Source organism: Protomyctophum parallelum (assembly GCF_964188405.1).
Source record: "Protomyctophum parallelum genome assembly, chromosome: 2".
Lineage (NCBI taxonomy): Eukaryota > Metazoa > Chordata > Actinopteri > Myctophiformes > Myctophidae > Protomyctophum > Protomyctophum parallelum.
In genome coordinates this window covers 9002215-9023422 of record NC_139699.1, presented here as the reverse complement: position 1 = coordinate 9023422, position 21208 = coordinate 9002215, and the positions used below count along the sequence as shown (strand labels likewise).

Genomic DNA, 21208 nt, shown 5'->3' with positions numbered 1-21208 from the left:
ATATTTTTGTAAAAAAATCTTGTTTTAAAAAACCCTGCCTAATGATGATGTCACTGGAAGACGGTTTCTAAACTGCCCACAGCCATCCTATATGAGACACAGACTGAGTAGAAAAGAATCATGACATTTTTTCATGATTATTAGTGAGGACCTATACACTGACACGAAACAAGACAGGAACGCCCAAAAACGTCACATCCGGTTTTTTACCCTGGGCAGAATTTTCTATGGCTGCCAATGCAACTTTTTCCAATCCTTAATCACATACGGACAAACATCTATGCCGATAATATCTAACTTGCGGAGATAGCGTGCCTTGTCCACGGGCAACAGATCTTTCAACGTATGGCATTGCAAATACGTTTGATAATCGCTACTCTGCGCAATATTGTTTTGGAAATGCCGCAAATTGCATTGCAGTGAACGAGAGCAAATCACAACTTACCCTGGGGGTGGTGACTCCGCCCTGAATACGCGTTTTCGTGTCAGTGTATTATATGAAGATAGGTTGAAAAGTGGTGAAGTGGTCCTTTAAGACTCTGAGTCAGTGTAATTGCGTTGCTAGGGAGCAGTTTAGGCTCAGCTCTTGGGTCCAAGGTTCCTAGGCCGTTACTAACAGTATCAGTATCAGTGTATAAACAGCCAGGCTGTAAATTATAGCCGGCCTACTGATACTCACAAAGGCTGCTGAAATAATAAACTTTGACCCATTTAGAAGAATGTTTATGTTGTCACAAAAGTAATAAAAACAAATTTTATTTTTATTTACATTTTTATTTATTTTAATAATAATAATAATATCATCATTTTTATTATGGTCCGTATTATTATTATTATTATTATTATTATTATTATTATTATTATTATTATTATTATTATTATTATTAACAACATTGCTGAAGAAGCAAGTTTCTCTTATTTCGAAGGCCACTGTTCGACGGAACATCTCCCGGATACACCGGATCAGGAACACAGCTGTGTTGTTTACGATTGATAGATTGTTGTGTCTGTTTATCTGTTTATGTCATTCCTGCACACACGTGGATAACTGTATATTTTACGTTCGGTTGAATCTGTTGTGAAGTTGTGTCAGTGAATAGCGATGGGGCGTAAAGTCACTCTTGCTACTTGTTCGCTGAACCAGTGGGCTTTAGACTTTGACGGGAACTTTGAGAGAATCCTGAAAAGTAAGTAAGACATGTCATAACAACTATAGCTATTTGAAATCGAAACATGGCGTTCTCTTTCCCTTGTAATGGACCTGACCAGATCTATTAGGCTACATGGCTTTATCATTTGAAAAGGACACAGGGATGGCATCACGGCTGTACGAGCTGTGCTCTCCAGAGTTAGGGACTGGATTATTGATTATTATTATTATTATTATTATTTTAATTATTATTATTAAATGTATTATTGAATATCTTATATCTAAATAAATAAATGAGGGACATGAAGACACCCACCTCACCCCTTTGCTTTCACCTACAGGCAGTAGGTGTTTCTTTAGTAGATTATGCTATTATGACAATGAACTCAGACCATTTGAGATGTCAATTGATCTATTGTGTTTCCTCTCCAGGTATTGAGACTGCCAAGTCTAATGGAGCTAAATACAGACTGGGGCCAGAGCTGGAAATCTGGTATGACTGGAACATGTCATTTTGTATTTTGTATAATTTTTGAGGGGCGCCAGCCCCTCCTATACACAGGGTTAATGTTTGTCTTTAGTTCAATGTTTGTTTTGTAAACGCCGTTGACAATGAAGGGAAAATCTACGTCATAATGTGCCTTATTACATCATATTGTCTCTTTATTGTTAATGGCGTTGAATGTGTGTGTTGGCACTGTTTGTTTTACATCACCATTACATCACCTAATCAACATGAGTTAGACTTTAATATATTAGCACTCCTCATTTCATACTGGTGTGATTTTTATATTATTGGTATAATTTTGTTATAATTGTGTTATAATTTAGTAAATTTTAGTTTCCCCCTATTATAACAGGGTCCTCCTTTTTTAAAGCTGCTGCCAGTACATGGAAATAGTCTACCTTGTAGACAGGTGAAAATCCCATTGAGATCTCTTTTACGAGGGAGGCCTGTTCTGGGTAGCAGCAGGACAGTTGCAACGTACATAACAAGGTTGTGGCCTCCTGGTGGCGCTATAATAGGCCAATGTGAAAAGGGTGCCATTTGTTCTTACACCATTGATGGCAATTGGATGATTTGAGGCATTTTGTTCCAAAAATGTGTTTGGCTAAAATCCACCTGTTGGTGGCGCTATAACGGGCCAATGTGAAAAGGCAAGGGTGGGATATATTCCTCAGCCTAGTAGGAAAGTCTGTGAAAGATTTCATGTAAATTGCACGCTGCGTTCATGATTTGAGGCTTTTTGTTTCAAAAGGGCCAACCCTGCAAATTTTGAAAGTCAATGTTAGCCAATTAGGATGAAATATCGGACAGATGAACACAGGACTATAGAGATAGTGTGTAACGATTTGCGGGGTTTTTGGACAGGTCTGTCCCCTCGTGGCGCTATAACAGGCTGACATTTTGGGGCAGAGGTTCATCGTTGGCATCCAGGGAGTGTATTCTGCCAACCATATATGGAGTCGGACTGATGGGCGGGTTTTGCAAGTTTTCATAGTAATCTGCGACCTACAGTCGCAACAAAATAACAAATTATTTTAGAATGTTTCCTGACGAGGTTTCACCTTGCCCAAGCTAAAAAGTGGCAAGCTAATGAAAACAGAACTAAGTACTTGAAGAAAGGAGAAGAAGCAAGCACTCAGTTGAGTAGTTCAAGGTAATGATGTATCGGATGCATGGTTCTGGTAGTTACAGTCCATAGAAAAGAATACCAGCACTCACATTGTATCCAATAGGATTCTTGTTTATTTTTCAGTTTTCCCCCAACAGCAAGCAAACACACAGACGTTTCGGCCCAGAGGCCTTCCTCAGCGTAAATCTGAACAATGATGAAGTTGGTGTCACTTATAAAGGGGACCTAGGTGCCACGGTCCGATTGCACCACATATCAGTTAAATCATTCATAATATTACATACTGCCCTCTCATTTTGTGCAAAGTACAGAGACATTACCTGAGAGAAGGTTGTCTGAGCTCTGTAGCAAGATGGAGCATTGGACAGGCCTGTGAAATATGAAGTAAAACCTGCTGAGTGAATATGGGGAATTTGCTGAGCCTCTTGTGCCTTATGTGATGTCACACGTGTCTCTGTTGTTTAATTGTTTTCCAACCATTTTAAGTTGCCATACCTGATGATGATGATGACGACATTAAACGTTGAGGTGCTCTTCATGAGGCTTTTGTCTATACCGTGATTAATTATATTAATACTAACAGAAAGGTTTTTCAACAAACCACCTGACCTGACCCTCACAAACCTAACTATCATTCTACTTCTTATCTCCTGGATTTCTTTCCTTCTCTGTCTTCTCATCCATCTTCCTTAGTGGCTATGGCTGTGCAGATCACTTCTATGAGTCGGACACATTGCTCCACAGTTTCCAGGTGCTCAGGAAACTTCTGGAATCTCCGGTCACCCAGGGCATCATCTGTGATGTGGGAATGTTAGTATATCCTTGCGTCAAACATCTAACAGACTTATGCAGTCAAAATCCTTTACCTCAATATTTGAAAGTTTATTCTATGATAAAGTATGCAGTATAGTTTGATGCTTAACAGTAGTTAAAGTGTCCCTCTATGATCAATTTGATATATTTGGTTCATAATGAACAATTGGACAGCGTTTATATAATGCTAAACTCATTATTTATATGTCCTGCTATAACTACAAAATCAATGATACCACCCATCATCTAAACAAGAATGAGTCTTTCTCATGGGTATATCGCTGAATTCACGATGAAATTGTTTGTTTGTCTGTTCCTGTACCTGATTATTTCCTTCTGTTATTATGACCCTCAGGCCCATCATGCATCATAATGTGCGTTACAACTGTCGAGTGCTGTTCCTTAACAGGTATGTTAGCAAACCATACGTTAGTTATGATGTATATCTCCTACCTGGAATGGATATAAGGGCTGACATTTTGAAGACAAATACAGTAATAAACTTACCTTCTGTGAAATAAATTTAGCCCACCTTTTGAACCCATTCAAGCCAATACTAATTTCACAGCCTATGGTGCCTACATGAATGATTTAAATCAATATACCGGTAGATCATACAATACAACTAAATTATGTTGTTTACCTTCGTCAGGCAGCCTCTGTAGACATTTTTAAAGCTCAGCTCAAGACCCACTTCTACAACATTGCCTTTAATTGATCTTTTATTTTTTATTTTTCATGTCCTCACTGTAACTGCTTGTTTTTTAATGTCGTTGCCTTGCTTTTCTTTTATTCTCCATTGTTCTGTAAAGCACTTTGAGCTGCATTTCATGTCATGAAAGGTGCTATACAAATAAAGTTTTATTATTATTATTATTATTATTATGGCTGTGCAAACTGCAGTGACAACAGTTTGCTAGAATTAGTTGTTATTCATCACATCCTTACATTATCGCCCCTTCATCCTCATCCTCATCCCCACCCCCTCCCTCATCCCTACCCCGCTTCCCTCCTCCCCACTGCCTACCCAATCCATGCAAAACCAATATATTTATCCTGACAGGTTAATCTCCTCTTTTAAATAAATAATCTTAAACGATGTTCGGTTTGAAAGCCACAGCGTGGTCTGTACAGTACGAGTGAACTATAATAACTAAACTAATTTGTCTTATTCTGCTTCCATTCTAAAGGAAGATACTACTCATAAGACCAAAAATGCACATGGCCAACACTGGGAACTACAGGGAGTTGCGCTGGTTTTCACCGTGGAACCCAGTCAGGTTGGTCCTCACAAGATTGCATCAGATGTAAATCTGTACATTAGTACAGATTTATCTGTACTAATGTCACTGATGACTAATGTCATCAGTGACATTAGTCAAGATTGGCCATTGACAGATACCAACCAGTATTGCCATATATATCAACTACCGATATTGATAATATACTGATATTCTTTTTACATATTGACATTTACTTTTAAACTGTGTAGAGAATAACCCATTGTAGATGTGTAGGTGTGTTCTAAAACTCTTGATTTATCTTTTATTTTTTATTATTCTTTATCGTCCAAATTGGTCTTTGACAGACACATTTGTTGGGTGTCCCCCAAGAAAATCTTTAACATGATTGGTTAGTAAGGATATTGTCCCATTTTCTTTTTTTTACTCTAGATGTGTAGAGGAGTATTTCCTGCCCAGAATGATTCAGGAGGTGACAGGACAGGTAAGACCTGGGGTTTTAATCACTTAAACTATAAAATTATAATTATAATTATATTATAAAAATTCCAGTTACCAAATCTCTTCGTCAAAAATAGCCGATCTACAAGCTTACAACTCGTCACATTACAACGAACGTTATCCCCAGAACATAAATGCTAGTGGTTAATTGTTTTAAAGATGGTTGGTTAGACTGTTAATTTTCACATTACAAAGGATGGGTAATTAACTGATAATGATTTGAAACTGAAATCTTGTGTCCTCAAGGATACTGTTCCCTTTGGTTACTGCGTTCTTTCTACCAAGGACACCTGCATTGGGAGTGAGATATGTCAAGAGCTATGGAGTCCTAGAAGGTAGTGTATAGATAAGTATAAGAGTATTATTCTATTTTATTCCTTTTATTGTTGATGGGTTAAAATACCATTGATTTATGTCAGAGTCCCATTACTATGTAGTGTTTAGTTGATTACTCAGGAGACTAATATGTTACTCCTACATATTACATATCACTCCTTTTATGTATTACCCCTTTAAAAAGTAATATTATATTACATTAATTCATACATAATTTCATGAACAACTGAATTTATGTGATTGGTTGGTTTAATTTACGTAATATTTGGAAGACATTTGATCTAATTACTCCTTTCATTGTCAATGGCAAATATTGAGACTCTTGTTTCACTGTAATAAAATAGAGTTGTGTTATCTCTGCTCCCTTAGCCCTCATATACACATGGGACTGGATGGGGTCGAAATCATCACCAACTCCTCAGCCAGCCACCATGAGCTACGCAAGGCTGACCTTAGAGTCAACATGATTAAATCAGCCACCAACAAGGTACACAATATACAGTCATCCTACACAGGTAGTTCACGCTAGTAACCACCAGATGGCATCATTGTTTTCTTTCATAGGATTTACAGTCATTGCATATTTAGTTTCTGTCCCATCTTCTACTTGACTATTATTTCTATTCAGTTTTTAATGGCTCACAATTGGCAAGAGAAACAGATCAGGCTCTGATGTAGATTCAATAATAATTTGTTTGGTGTTTACAAGCATTTCGGGATCTGGTGGGAAACAACACAAGCCAAGCTCAATAACTGTTGATCTATCCTTCGGTTGCAAATTACACAAATACATTACTGATACAGTTAATATATATAGATATAATAAATTGTTCTGTATACATAGTCGTAGATAATTCCTCTCTCAGAAAGGCTACACATCAATCAATCAATCAATCTTTATTTATATTGCACATTTTTCAGGCAGCGAGTGCAGTTCAAAGTGCTTTACAGTAAGAGCAAAAATAATAATATATATATATATATATATATATATATATATATATATATATATATATACATATACATATACATATACATACATATATATGCATAAACATAACAAAAAGAGCAAAAAGAAATGAATGAACATGAATATTTATTTATTTTCCTTAATCATGTGATCACTGTCTGACCTGTTCCCGGGTGATCAGTGTGAAACATAAACAACATTTAAAGGTATATTCAGTGATTTGGTGGTTTCGTTTTTGGCTGGGACCTAAGCCTTTCATCCAATCAGGATAGAGAGCCAAAAACGAAACCTAAGGTTTTTTGACCCCCAGGGGTTAACTGGGGACAGGGAGGAACTCCTTATATGGTCAGCACACTCTATAGTAGAGAGGATTATCACAACAAAATAAAAAAATAAGTGATATTTGAATTAAGTGAAATCACTGAATATACCTTTAAAACAAGAATGGTAATTTAATGTATTGCATTTCAATATCTGAAGCCAGTCTGAGAAAAGGTAGGCAGTCTGAATAGCTGGCTGTAAGAATAAGGGAGACATTGCTGCGACTCTATTTACATTTCTCACTACATAAGTCAGAGATGTCAAAAAGTATAAAACAAAAACTAAATGCTGCAAATGTCACTCCCCCAAATGTAAGTTGTAAATGGGGAAGTGGGTAAAAAAAGGAACTACAGAAATAATAATTATCATATTGGCAGACCAATTGGTAGTCTACTTGGGGGGGAAAAAAGACAATTTGTCAGCTAGTTTCTATTTGATTGATTGATTGAAATATTTATTAACAGTTTGTAGAATTTACAGTACATTTTAAGCACAAACTCAATACAAAGACTGTTAACTGTGAGTGGACGACCCAATTAAGCATTACACTTGTTTACAACAGGGTCCACATTGTTCAATTCATCAAAACATTTAGAGACATACAAACATTTAGAGACATACAAATAGACATTTCTATGTAGCTAAAGAACAGAACAGGAATTCATCATATAGGAAGCAAAAAAGGGAAAAGATACATTATACAGTGAGGGGAAACCATAGTCCTGTATGGGCCAGTAGAGATGGCAAAGTCACTTCTGCTGCGACTAATGTTTGCTTCATAAATCCCACACTGAAAGTTAGAGTGGGATTTAACCCATTCTGAACGGGCACCCATTTTGGTGTCAGCATCATGTTATGCTTTAGCTATTTAAAAATAGCAGATCTACAAGCTCATATCGCGCCACCGAGTGGCGCGATACGAGCTTGTAGGTCTGCTATTTTTTGAAAAATCGAAGAGCGACTGACATTTTTAGAATCTGATCTCAGGTCAGAATGGGTTCATCAGACCAGTGTGTGTCCGGCGGAAACCTCGTATGAATCTGATCTCAGGTCAGAATGGGTTAATGTGTTGAGCGTTCAGCCATTGTTCATATGAACAGCACTACTTTATTTGGCATTTTTTTATGCAATTAGATTTAGCCACACATGTTCTCTGCTTTGTGTAATCTTCAAAAAAAACTATATTTAAAGTGAGCGACGTGTAAAATGAGTAATTGGAAAATTGGAGTAATACATTACAAACGGCCAAAGCATTTAATCTGTAGAACGGCATGCCATTGACTGCTTATCTCATGTTTGTTTTTCAGAGTGGGGGGATCTACCTCTATGCCAACCAGAAGGGCTGCGACGGGGACCGTGTTTATTATGATGGCTGTGCCATGGTGGCTATCAATGGCGATATCGTGGCACGCGGCGCACAGTTCTCCATGGACGATGTGGTATGGACGAGGAGTGGTCCATTATGATGAGTATTAGCCTGATGTAGGTCTGAGGACTGAAACGCTTGAATCCTCGACAGTAACAAGTGTGTGTGTGTGTGTGTGTGTGTGTGTGTGTGTGTGGGTGGGTGCATATGCGTGTGCGTGCGTCATACAGGAGGTTGTAACGGCCACCCTGGACCTAGAGGATGTACGTAGTTACAGAGGAGAGGTGTGCCAGCCTCATATGGTGAGATTTGACCTCCAGTCCAGAGTAACCAGGATCACTTGATCTGTTTTATTATGATGTCAATCGCACATAACCGCGCACATAACACCTCATCCGCACTGATGCGAGCAGAGCAACATCGTCCACCCATCCATATATTCACTCGCAGTCCCGGGGGTCCCCGGTCAAAAAACGTCGAGAACCCTAGTCTACCTGCACGGCTGAGAGCCTTTTGCAAGCAGGACGGTGTTGGACAAATAAACTCTCACTGTGCTCGTCGTCTTCAGCCTCTCCGGGTGTGGTTTAGGCCTGTGCAGCAGCAGGTACATGCTGTCATTCACACTCTTTTTGGCCTTGTACACAGACTGGGTGTTCCTTACATGGCACTTTAGACAGTCCACGCTGATCTCAGCAATCAGCCCGTTGCTTTTAATGTGAGAGTCACATGGGCTGACAACAGGCCCGGTGCCATGGGGGGGTAAAGGGGGTGTTTGCCCCCCCTAAATCAACCTCTTTGCCCCCTTAGATCAAATAGTTACAGACAAAACAATGGTACATTTCCAGGCATTCAATTAAATTCCATTGCTTGAAAGCCCTCTATAGATATGGAAAATGTGGCGCATTGTCTTCATGTCCAATACTTGCCCCCTCTGTCATTTCATCCTGGCGCCGGGCCTGGCTGACAATCTCAGTCATGGCCGAGAAGATGATCCAAAACAGGCTTGAGGCGTGCGTCGGTAGATTCCCTTTGTTCCCTTTGATCAGAACAATCTTTGACTCTTCAAGATCTGAAAAGAAACCTGTGTTGATTTGAAAAGTTATGAATGCATGAAAACGGCCATGCATGACAAACTGATGAATGTTACAGTATTTCTGTATACTGTGGCATTCAAATTATACCCACTATTAAATATTTATATTTTTAAATGATATATTCATCATCAGGAAAAATAAATAATAGTGTGTGGATAGGATATAGCTTTGCTGGACTGGAATTTAATTTGTCTTCTCTCCCACTAATACGGTACTTGAAAGAGAGCACACAGTAAAAAATGTTCCAACATATTAACATCTCTGTGTCCTGTACTGTACTGTAGTGTACTGTATGTACTCGTTATTTCAAATTAATGGCATGCTTATGTAGTGAGTGAGTGAGTGAGTGAGTGAGTGAGTGAGTGAGTGAGTGAGTGAGTTTGTGTGTGCATGTGCAGTACAGTATTTGTGTATGAATATTTGTGTATGAATGGGTGGGTGCACATATTGTATGCTTGCATTCATGCAGAGGGGCCTGCATTATGTTTACCTGTTGCAGGCCTCTACTGTAAGAACTGACCAGACAAAAATAGCATGCTTGATATTTAGCTCTCACATGTCATACTGTTGCACAGCACATGAGCACATGGCCGCTTGGTTCTCTATTGTATTGTGCTCTCTTCAGGAACTTGCTTGAAATGGAAACCACAGTGATTTCCTCTGTGTATTGTGGTGATGGGTTGAAAAGCTTTCAGTTTGTATTCAGAAATGACACCACCTGCATGCATGTTTCACTGACTATCTCGCTCTGTTTCTGTCTCCCACTCATCTGTCCTCTAACAGGACAGTGAGCACCAGCCGTGTCACAGGGTCAAAGTTGACTTCTGTTTGTCCTGTGACGATGATATCTACCTCCCCACTCACCAACCAATATCATGGCAGTTCCACACACCAGAGGAAGAGATCAGGTTGGACATTTACTTGTTGCCAGAGGAATTACAGTAGATTACTTGAGGTTTGTTTACGCACGCGCAAACACACAGCAAAACCCTTAGCGACAGAACACAGGATTCATTCAGGATTCAGCTTCAGTTTTTAATGCATTCATTTGCCGTCACCATCTCCTCCTCCAACGCTTGTACCTCCTGAGTGGTACATCGTTTACAACTGCTATGTTTTTCAATTGGGACATAATAATAAAACACATTCTCACAGCTCACTGGTCATGAACACTACCTACTGCCACAAATCATAATCCAACTAGAAAAAGTGCCCTTCCGGGCACAGGTCTCCACCAGGTTATCCACAGATCCGTGCAGTTAGAGGTAAAAATACTTTTCGGCCAGTTATAGCGCCACCTTGAGGCTGAGTTGAAATTGTTCATGTGGCATTTCGTCCTCGGCCTAGTGGGAATGTGGGTGCACAATTTCACGGAAATCACGCGATGTGTTAAGCCAATCTTAACCAATCAGGATGGAGTCTGATAAATCTGAAAGACCCGTTTCGTTGAATGGCTCTAGAGAGACTGTGTACCAATTTGCGTGATGTTTGGACAAAATCTGTAGGTGTACTGTGCAAAAACTTGTTTTGCACAAAGCGGCCTCCTGGTGGCGCTATAACAGGCCGTTCTGGAAAGTTTGGGGCAGAGGTTCATCGTTGGCATCCAGGGAGTGTGTGTGCAAAATATGGCATCGACCGGGTTAACGGTGGCCGAGATTAGCTGTTCACGGACACACGGACGGACACACACACGGACGGACGGACGGACGGACGGACGGACGGACACGCGGACGGACGGAGTGCAAAACATACTCTCCCCACATGCCTTCGGCCTGGTGGAGACAATTATAGAACAAAGGTTTTTATATGAAGCATTTCACCCTCCATATAAACCCTTCATGAGGAAAAAGCTTAAAGGTAGAGTTCACCCCCACAGTGACTTTTCTTCTATCGATTATATTACCCAGCCCATGGAGCCTTGAATTCATGGAGATTTTTGAGGGGTGCTAGTAGCCAAGTCTATGGACTTTTATTGTTTAGATCACTTTTAACCAACAGAGTGGCAGCCAAGTCTATGGACTTTTATTGTTTGGTTACAGCAGTAAACATAATGTGACATCATGTGAGTCAATATAAATACATCTCGTGCCGCTCACTTCAAGTGTGATTTATATTTATTTATTTCCCGAAATTCCTAATCCAATAATATGATAACCGGCAGAGTATCTTTGAGTCAAGGCTTCTTGAATTCAAGGCTTCATGGGATGGGTAATCAATAGAAAGGGTGAGCTATCCCTTACTGCCTAAAACAGTTGCCTCACTCATTCACACAGGTCATAAACTGTCTTCTGCAAAAATGTGTCCCTTTCAATCTTCTGTCTGTCGATTTAAACATGGTGCATGTGTAACAACCAAGTTGGAGCTCGGTTCCTACAGTCGAAAGGAGATAACGTTTGTGAGTACCGGGGAAATGTGGCCATCTTTTATCTAGATTGAAGGCTATAGTATTGTCCTCAGCCACTGTCAGGCTTACTGGAATCAAAAATAGATGAGGCGATAAAGGCAGACTGAAAGGTTGCATAATGAATCCACTTAAACATTAATCGCTTATGTGTGACATTCATTTCACTCCCCCAACTGTCTTTGGCTTCATTGTCTACGATAGGAGAAAACATCTTCATAGCCTAAGAAAACAGTATATCCTGCCTCACTGGTTAACTCATCCTGTTTCTTCTGTACATTAAACCATGGTGTAACACAGTGTCTAAATTATTACATTATTACTTAGTATTACCTTACAGAATTACCTTACAGAACACCAACTACAGTAATGCTATGTGACATGTGACAAAAGGAGTTCTCACTGCTAGTTTATGTGCTGAACTTCTTCTTGTCCCAAGGACATTGAATATCTAATCTAATATAGTCTGGTTGCAGAGAATAAAACAAGAAAGTTGAATCAAGGTTTATGTGTGAGGAGTTCAAACTATGGTAGACACTTTGTAGAAAGCTTCACTTGTCAACAAGAATTTACAATGTCTGTGTTTACGTACAGTACCCTATCACTCCTTCTTTGTACACTTGTATACTGTTTGGTTGTTCACAGACGCTAAGCACAGTATGTTATGTTGAAGGTATGTTCATTATGTAATGATCGGTTTGATGTCCACCTGCTATCCTAGTTATGTTGTGTAGCACATACTTGTTTTCTCGGCACTCTAAACACTCATTACTCAACCACTTAGCCTACCCTGCATTGTGTTACACGGTTTCTGCCCACTTATTCAGACCTTGTACTTTGTACATCTCTCTGCATAAGAGCATCTGCTCTACAATGCCTAAAATGTGCTACTGAAAATAATCAGGTAATGTTAACAATTTAATGTTAATGTCATCATGGTAATAACCTGGTTTTACTGTGTTAATTCTGTTGTGCCTCCCAGTCTAGGACCTGCCTGCTGGCTGTGGGACTACCTCAGGAGGAGCGGGCAGGTGAGACCTAGGAAAAGAAGAAAGGGGGATCAATTTCTCTTTGAGTTCAGTACCTTGCTCAAGGGCACTTTGGCTGTGCTGATGGAGTGGACACTGTATATATGAAACCAGTCACGCTGTATTCTCCAGCACACAACTGAAATGCACAGGCATGTCAGCGCTGGGGATCTCTCCATACCCCTAGCCACAGTTGAATAGTGTAAGCCTGTAAGGTTTAGAAAAATACAGAATTCAGTCACTATGCAGGTGAGGTGAGGAGGGGTTGGGAGTCAGAAGAATGGAATGCTCTTGCATTCTGTGGAAAGCTTATTAAATCATGTACTGTGGAGAGCTTATTAAATCATGTGAATAATGTAATATGACTTAACCCAACGTTGATTTCTTTTGGGCGGGGCAAACAGAGTCTAATGAGCTTAAAGACGAATCTTACAGATTGGTTGGTCAAATTGCATTTGTAATCTTTTTAATACAATATCTCATTAATATTCAGTCAGGACTGGAGCTTGACTTTTCTATGATAAGTTACACATTTAACCTTCCAATAGGAAAATTGAAATGTTTAAGCGTCGTCTTTAGTGGTTGCGCGTTCTGTTCCAGGGTGGGTTTCTGTTGCCTTTAAGTGGAGGTGTAGACAGCTCCTCTTCGGCCTCTCTGGTCTACTCCATGTGTGTGCTGGTCTGCCGGGCTGTACGTGACGGCAGTAAGTACCAGTTCTATCACAGGCTTTACTCAGACTGAATGCAAGACCCATGAGATACATAAGATACCTCTTTGCCTCCCTCCCTCCTCCATCTGTGCGTTTCGTCCCTGTCCCTCAGACAGTCAGGTACTGGAGGATGTACGCAGAGTCGTTGGAGATGTGTCCTACAGTCCCGAGGAACCCAGAGAGCTGTGTGCTCGAGTCCTCACCACCTGCTACATGTCCAGCGAGAACTCGTCAGAGGGCACGCGCAACGCTGCCAAGGAACTGGCCAGTCAGATTGGCAGGTACGTAGGGATGGTGTTAACCTGGCAGTATCCAGTTTTGGCTTTGGGTAGCTATGGCAATAAGCCATACATTACTGTATTTGGGGCATGCAAAATGCATTAACAAAGATTAGGAATTGAATTTATCGGTACTTAATTTCAGAGTTCATACACGTTCTTCATCAGGTCTGCAGCAGCCCTATCAGCATAATATGAAGTGAACAGAGAGACCACAAAAATGTACAAAATGTGAATGTTGACTATGAAAGAAAGAGTGTATTTGTGGACCAAACCCAGCAAGCATGGTCAGGACCTGGACGAATTAGTGACGTTTCTTTTGGGGCCAGATCAAGTCAAACCAAGACTAGTCAGATGGCCCAGAATATCACCTGATTTCAACCAACATAAATTCTGCCCACTAAAACGGAGAGAGTCCGATCGAGGCCAGATCAATTTAAGTCATATAATTTAGTCAGATTAGAATTAGTTATATTATTTCAACTGCTGAAGACGTCCTGAAAATGACGTAAAGATCATCCCCATATGGGCTGTGATCTGGCCTAGTCCTGAATGTCACCGGAGTCACCGGAGGACATCATAACGTCATCATGACTTAATTTGGCTTGCTGGGAAAGAATGGGAATGCTTTTCTATCCTGAATTAACTTCATTCCATAGTCGTGCTATCTGTTCAGAAGACAAATGTGCTCTAATCCATAGAATCCAGAGATTTCTCATGGTTACCTGATTCGATTGCTCTTAGGTTAGGGTTTAAGCCCAAATGCAAGCATTGTCTCCAATGACGGTTACAAAGTGTTTTGTTGCAAGTAGTTGCATTGGTGCAGTTGGTGCGGTTTGGCCTTTAGTGTACAAACGTAGTGTACGTTTTCCTGTCTGGCTTTGGTAGAGACGTGCATGATCATAAATATGAATTGGACTGTACGAGACATATGAATACTGAAATTGCTATTCGTTTAGATTCACAAGCGTATCACAAGCATCTTTCATTGCTTTACTCTAACCTATCCTTGAAGAACTAGAGGAGCTAGAACTTAATTTCATGTTATTGACATTGTCAAAACCATTGTTTCTTGTTTTTACAGCACCCATATGAATATCAATATAGATATGGCCGTGAAAGCCATGCTGGGTATATTTTCCATGGTTACGGGAAAGTGGCCCCAGTTCCGTGCAAACGGTGGAACCCTCAGGGAGAACCTAGCACTGCAGAATGTGCAGGTTGGTAAGCCTTTCATGTTTCTCTCCCTCTCTCTCTCTCGCTCGCTTGTATTTCTTCTTTGTAGTTTGCAAACAAGTTAACAATTTTCTTCTTTATAGTTTGCAAACAAGTTAACAATTTTCCCGCTGAATGTTTCAGTAACAGCCTTTCCTGTGTGTGTGTGTGTGTGTGTGTGTGTGTGTGTGTGTGTGTGTGTGTGTGTGTGTGTGTGTGTGTGTGTGTGTGTGTGTGTGTGTGTGTGTGTGTGTGTGCGTGCACGCGTGTGCTCCCCCACTCAGGCTCGTATCAGGATGATCTTAGCCTATCTGTTTGCCCAGTTGAGTCTTTGGGCCCTGGGCAAGCCAGGAAGCCTGCTGGTGTTGGGTTCAGCTAACGTGGATGAGAGGTAACGTTAGGTTTCTGCACTGTCAATGAGAGCAGTTTTATCAGATTGTAGCTCTGTTTATTAAAAGAAAACATGTCTTCAAATATCAAATATACACCAATCCTTCTTTTCACTCTTTCCTTTCACATTTTTGGTCCTTCCTTCTCTCCTCTCAGTCTCACAGGCTACTTCACTAAGTATGACTGTTCCAGTGCTGACATTAACCCAATCGGAGGAGTCAGTAAGATAGACCTCAAGAGCTTTCTACTCTACTGTGTGGAGCATTTCCAGCTCACTGCCCTGACAAGGTGAAGTCAGGAGAACACTGTGGTCTTTCGCTGAAATACTATTATTACTCTCGTATTACTCATTAACTGAACCCTCAAACAACATTTAAAAGTGTTTTTGAGACATTGGTAGCAGCTTCCTATTATCAATTTTTGTTTTTTGGTGATCCATGCTGCTAGTACAAATCATGGAAATATGCATACCAGTAAGACGCCCTGAGGGCGAGAAAGGGCTTGGTCGCAAGGTGCACGCATCCGCCTGGGTGACGGCAGACTGCTGGGCGAGCGCTGGCGCTTTGGCATGGGGGGGTCAGATCAACATATGGAATGGCAGAACAGGTCAGCTCCATAGATGGAGATCTAAGGGTGGCAGCAGGGGCAGTGTATTGAGTGTACAGGGTTTGATGAGGTCAGATGAGGTCAGATCAACATATGAAATGAATTCGTATTGGCCATATATGGAGCATGTCACGAGGCGTGACTGACAGGTTTTGCAGGTTTTCATAGTAAACTGCGGCCTACAATCGCAATAATGTCTATTTCAAGATTTAGAGAAAATACACTAAAGTACATTATTATCATCCTACCAATGCAACTCCTTGCAACATGCAACTACTTGCAACCATTATCCCCAATGGCAGTTGCAAAACTGTTTTGTTGCAAGGAGTTGCGACTACTGTAGTTGCATTGGTGCAGTCTGGCCTATAATATTTGCTAAAATGCCAGTGTTTCCGAATATAAAGAAAACTTAGATTTTCTTTCCCACTGTCCTAACAGAGCACTTAGTGTAGTATAAATGTACAAAATATTATCATTTGACATGATTTCTGGTTTCCTCTGCAGCATCCTGGCTGCTCCGCCCACTGCTGAGCTGGAGCCACTAAGTGACGGACAGGTGTCCCAGACTGATGAGGTATAATAACACAGAACACTAAAACAATGTATTTTAAACATGCTGGTGAATATTTCCCAGCTTCTTGGTTCCCCACAGTTCCTTTTGTTGTTCATTTGTGTTTAAATAGCTGGTTGTATCATGATTCATGTGTCTTAGGCCAGGGTATTGGGGTGAGGTTCTGCAGTCATCTTGAGGGAACAGGATAATTTAGAGTTTGCTACCATAGCTGTGCTACAGTATGGAACTGTAACTGGTTGGATTCAATCCAGGGTCACTCTTGTTGTTATTGTAACTCTCGGTCTGATCGTGGCTGGCTTGTTTGTTCTCAGGTGAAATCTGTCTGGCAGTAGTACTACTAGAGACACACTGCAGCTGCTGTTCCTCTAGTCTACAATGAGGCACAACAGCTAGTGCTACAGTAGCTGTGTAGAGAGAATGATCATTTAAGTAGTATTTATTGCAACCCTTTATTTAGCCAGGAAAAAGCCTCACTGAGATGAACAATTAAGACTGGGTCAAAACCCAGTATGCTTTGACCTATAGGGCCGGGGCCGGGCTGGTAACCGGTATTTCATAATCGTGCGGTTGACAGAAATGATTCATCAACACGCATTCAAAACAACACTTGGCTAGGGATCAGGCCTAGAGAGGATGCAGAAATCTGTGTGTGCAATGTGCATGTATGTGTGTGTGCAAATTACCTGATGCAGACTGCAGAGCTGGGCTCTAGACCTGACCTGACTCACACTGAGCAGTATATTGAAAACAGGCTTTCCACATGTTTTGTTGCCATAGCTTATCACCGCTAGCAAGGAGTTGCTAATAATGGCACGCTACTGTAGATGGAGAAGCTGCAAATATTAACATGCAGATTATGCCAGATTTGTTATGTCAAAGGAAATGTTTCGTCATAGTCAATTATTTCCTTCATCAACAATAATGGACTTCTCTGTGACTCTGTCCATCCTAAAGTCCACAGAGGCAACCCATGTAACATAATTTGTTTGCTAATTCCATCCCTAATGCACAACATTATCCATCATCACAAAAAGCCATACTTACGTACTGACATCCTCCATATAGGGGCTATTTTTGTTGAAGTAAAAGAGGATTTTGGTTTGTGGTGATTGCAGGTCTTCATGTGATGGTGTTTTTTTAATATATATATCTGTCTGCCCAGGTTAGGCTGGCAGTTTAACTTCCTGCCAGGAAACAATTTGGTTTAATTTACTTAACGACTTAACTCTTGTTTGCACATGGTTGCAGGACCTGATGATACTTAATGTTTTGCACATACTCACCATTATGCTTGTCCTGTCTCCTCAACCTGCAAGTTGCTGAGCTTCTTCACTGTGTCCTTGGACATAATGAACCGTTGCTGTCAGTCCCAAGGGAGTAACCTGTACAAAACACAGATCTGTTTTGACTATCTGTAACATGCTCTCCCATTTTGTGCCCTGTATGTCTCCCTCTGTCTATCCATTTCCAATTCTCTCTTCATAACCTTCTTTGTCCCCTCCACACTCTCGTCTTTCCTCTCCCCTTGCATCTCTATCCGTCCAACACCCTCCCCACCACTCTCTCTCTCACACACACACACACACACACACACACACACACACACACACACACACACACACACACACAACACACACACTCCCTCAACGACCCCCTTCAGGCGGACATGGGTATGACCTACTCTGAGCTGTCGGTGATCGGGCGCCTGAGGAAGATATCCAAGTGTGGTCCTTATAGCATGTACTGCAAACTCATTCACATGTGGAAGGAGATACTCTCTCCCATGCAGGTCAGTGTGTTCAGTCACGGACCGTTACCCTCCGTCTCTGTTTGTGAAAATGGGGGAAACCACGTGAACTCCTTTGGGTGGCAAAGTGAACCAGCTTGGCAGGTTTCACACATTCTGTTGTTGAGGAAATGGCTGGTGTTAGTTTTCTTTGACAGTATTGTCACAGGGAAGATTTATTGCATTTTCCATGCACTAACTCCCTGTTCATATTGAACACAATTATATATAAGGTTCCCTAGGTTTTACCTCTGTAATATTTAATTAACTGAGATTCATGCAAACAACATATTTCTGATTTTGTACACATGAATAGCAAATCTTCCAAACCTGATTAAATAATAGGGTCTTCTATATAGCCTCCCATATAGTCATACGTTTGACTTTGAATATAGTTTGTGTCTAATTATGCAGAAATACCATTAATATATTGCTGTAAAATGTTTAACTATGCCACTCTTAAAACCTATAGAGCTAAGCAAAGCAAAGCAAAGTTCTTTGTTTACCCAGGGAAGTGGACTAAGCTCGAGATGCTTGTTTACAGCCACACCCTGCTCATAGAACATTTCATGGTAGGGGTCAATGCTTTGCTCAAGGGCACTTCAGCGGTGGTAATTTTAACGTGCCGGTCCGGGGATTCTAACTGGCGACCTTTCGGTATCAAGACCGCTCCGTAAACCGTTCGGCCACCGCTGCCTAAAACAGCAGCTCCTGACCTTTTCTCGATCAGGGCCCACTTTAAAATGTTGTCTATGGAGAAAATAAAAGGAGTCTGACTCCTGACTTCAGTTCCGGTGCTGAACAGGCCACTGCTATGCTCTACTTCTACCTTGTATGTCACTTTGTCAAATAGCTAAAAAAGAACCCATCTACCAGCTCACAACACGTTTAGAAATAAAATAATAAAATCTTTCAAATTCGTGAAGATGTTCGCATATAATAACATGCTCAAACAAGGGACAAGTGCTTGCAAGTGGTAAATTACAACTTTGGTCAAGGTGTAGTGTCTCAAACGGACATTGCTGTGTGCATACCAGGTGGCCCAGAAGGTGAAGCACTTCTTCAGGATGTACTCTGTGAACCGCCACAAGATGACCACTTTAACACCGGCCTACCACGCCGAAAGCTACAGCCCTGACGACAACCGCTTTGACCTCCGTCCTTTTCTCTACAACACCCGATGGACCTGGCAGTTCAGGTCTATCGATAACCAGGTATAGATGTGGCAATGGCAAGGTTTATGTGTTAGCGCAAAAACTCTATTACATCCTGCTTACAAGAATTGAATTGAATTGAATTGAATTGAGCCATGACATTTATACAATTAATTATTTCTCCAATCATTCCCCAAGGTGTCTCAGATGGAAGCAGGAAGCTCCCACTGTCCATAATGTCATGAGACCTCATGCAATCATCACAGAGAAGCCATATACTGTCATTGTGATTAACCATCCAAGATTAAATGTTGTTGTAAGATGCTCTGTGTTTGAGCAACTGTGCATTGCATAATGGAACCCAATGTCTTGTCCTAAAAGGATAAACACTGTCCCTTTGTCTTCACATGTACCCCAAAGCTTGAGACAACTTATGGTGCATTGTCACTGCTATTGTTAATGTGTCTAAACAAACTCTAAACAAAGCACCACTGTTGGTTACAAAAATGATAATCACACTCAATTCTCAGGTCTAATATGTAATCAATAAGGATGTATTATGGGCCTGGGCCAGTTTAGCGGTCCAGGCACCTTGGCTGGTAATCCAGCATGACAGTGTGTCGGGGGTTCGAGTTCCGTTCCCGACAAACTTTGCTGTGTGTCTTCCCCCCCCCATGCTCTCTCCCTGTTTCCTGTCTACCTGTGATCTATCAATAAAAAAAGAAAAAAATAATGTATTATGGAATAATATATAGGCTAATCAAGGAGAATGTATTATGAATTCTGCCTGGAAAAGACATGACTGAAAGCTGGTTGTGTATGGTCAATTGGTCATCAAGAAACAGTTTCTTTCTTCCAGTCCATTTGTTCTGTTTACAATTTAAATTGTTTTGTTATGATCTCGGAACTTATATGAAACAATTGTGAAATTTCTAAAGGATTCAATTCCTCCTGAATTCCTTCGTTTTTTTCTTGTTTAAGCATTATTATTGCCATGTATAATACATTTTTATTGGTTAGTAACTATCTATTCTAATTCATCTGAAGTGAAAATAGCATATCTGCAGGGCGTTGGTTGTGAGCTTGTAGATTGGCTATTTAAAAAAGATATTCCATCTTACATATTTGATAATTTGCAATGTTTGAACATTTTCTATTTCTAGTATTAAAAGGTCCTTGAATGAATTGTCACTTCACTGTCATCTGGGGACCCTCCAACCACTGCAGAGAAGTTAACCACTGCACTCACTGACTCAGATTTAGTGCACTGCACTACAGTTTAATAGTAGCCTACTTTAATAGGCGCGCTGCAAACCAAAATGTGGAACGCCCTACCAACAGTCATTAAGACATGTGAATCCCTTGACTCCTTCAAAACCGCTCTCAAAGGGCACCTACGGATGGCTGCAATTCGAAACTGGCTTCTGTAAAATCTGAATCTTTAGCTACATAGAAATGTCTATTTGTATGTCTCTAAATGTTTGTATGTCTCTAAATGTTTTGATGAATTGAACAATGTGGACCCTGTTGTAAACAAGTGTAATGCTTAATTGGGTCGTCCACTCACAGTTAACAGTCTTTGTATTGAGTTTGTGCTTAAAATGTACTGGAAATTCTACAAACTGTTAATAAATATTT

At 40.6% G+C, this 21208-nt stretch overlaps 1 protein-coding gene across 1 annotated transcript; it reads left to right on the top strand.

The window, feature by feature from the left end:
* Positions 1 to 999: 999 nt before the first annotated feature.
* nadsyn1 (NAD synthetase 1) lies at positions 1000 to 20515 on the top strand. The gene is made up of 21 exons (XM_083759152.1): positions 1000 to 1187; positions 1583 to 1643; positions 3481 to 3597; positions 3956 to 4009; positions 4791 to 4880; positions 5274 to 5325; positions 5589 to 5677; positions 6048 to 6165; positions 8277 to 8408; positions 8566 to 8637; positions 10213 to 10337; positions 12813 to 12861; positions 13459 to 13561; positions 13680 to 13848; positions 14930 to 15065; positions 15345 to 15451; positions 15607 to 15738; positions 16561 to 16630; positions 18291 to 18419; positions 19454 to 19630; positions 19769 to 20515. The coding sequence occupies exons 1-21, from the start codon at positions 1103 to 1105 to the stop codon at positions 19805 to 19807; spliced, it is 2106 nt and encodes a 701-aa protein (XP_083615278.1). The 5' UTR covers positions 1000 to 1102; the 3' UTR covers positions 19808 to 20515.
* The last annotated feature ends 693 nt before the right edge of the window (positions 20516 to 21208 follow it).

What these genes read in the sequence shown, in the direction of transcription:
- nadsyn1 (XM_083759152.1), top strand. Translation starts at nt 1,103, where the DNA reads ATGGGGCGTAAAGTCACTCTTGCTACTTGTTCGCTGAACCAGTGGGCT. An exon ending in TAGCACTGCAGAATGTGCAG is followed by an intron (nt 15,066 to 15,344) that starts GTTGGTAAGCCT and finishes TCCCCCACTCAG; the next exon opens with GCTCGTATCAGGATGATCTT. An exon ending in AGGTGTCCCAGACTGATGAG is followed by an intron (nt 16,631 to 18,290) that starts GTATAATAACAC and finishes GACCCCCTTCAG; the next exon opens with GCGGACATGGGTATGACCTA.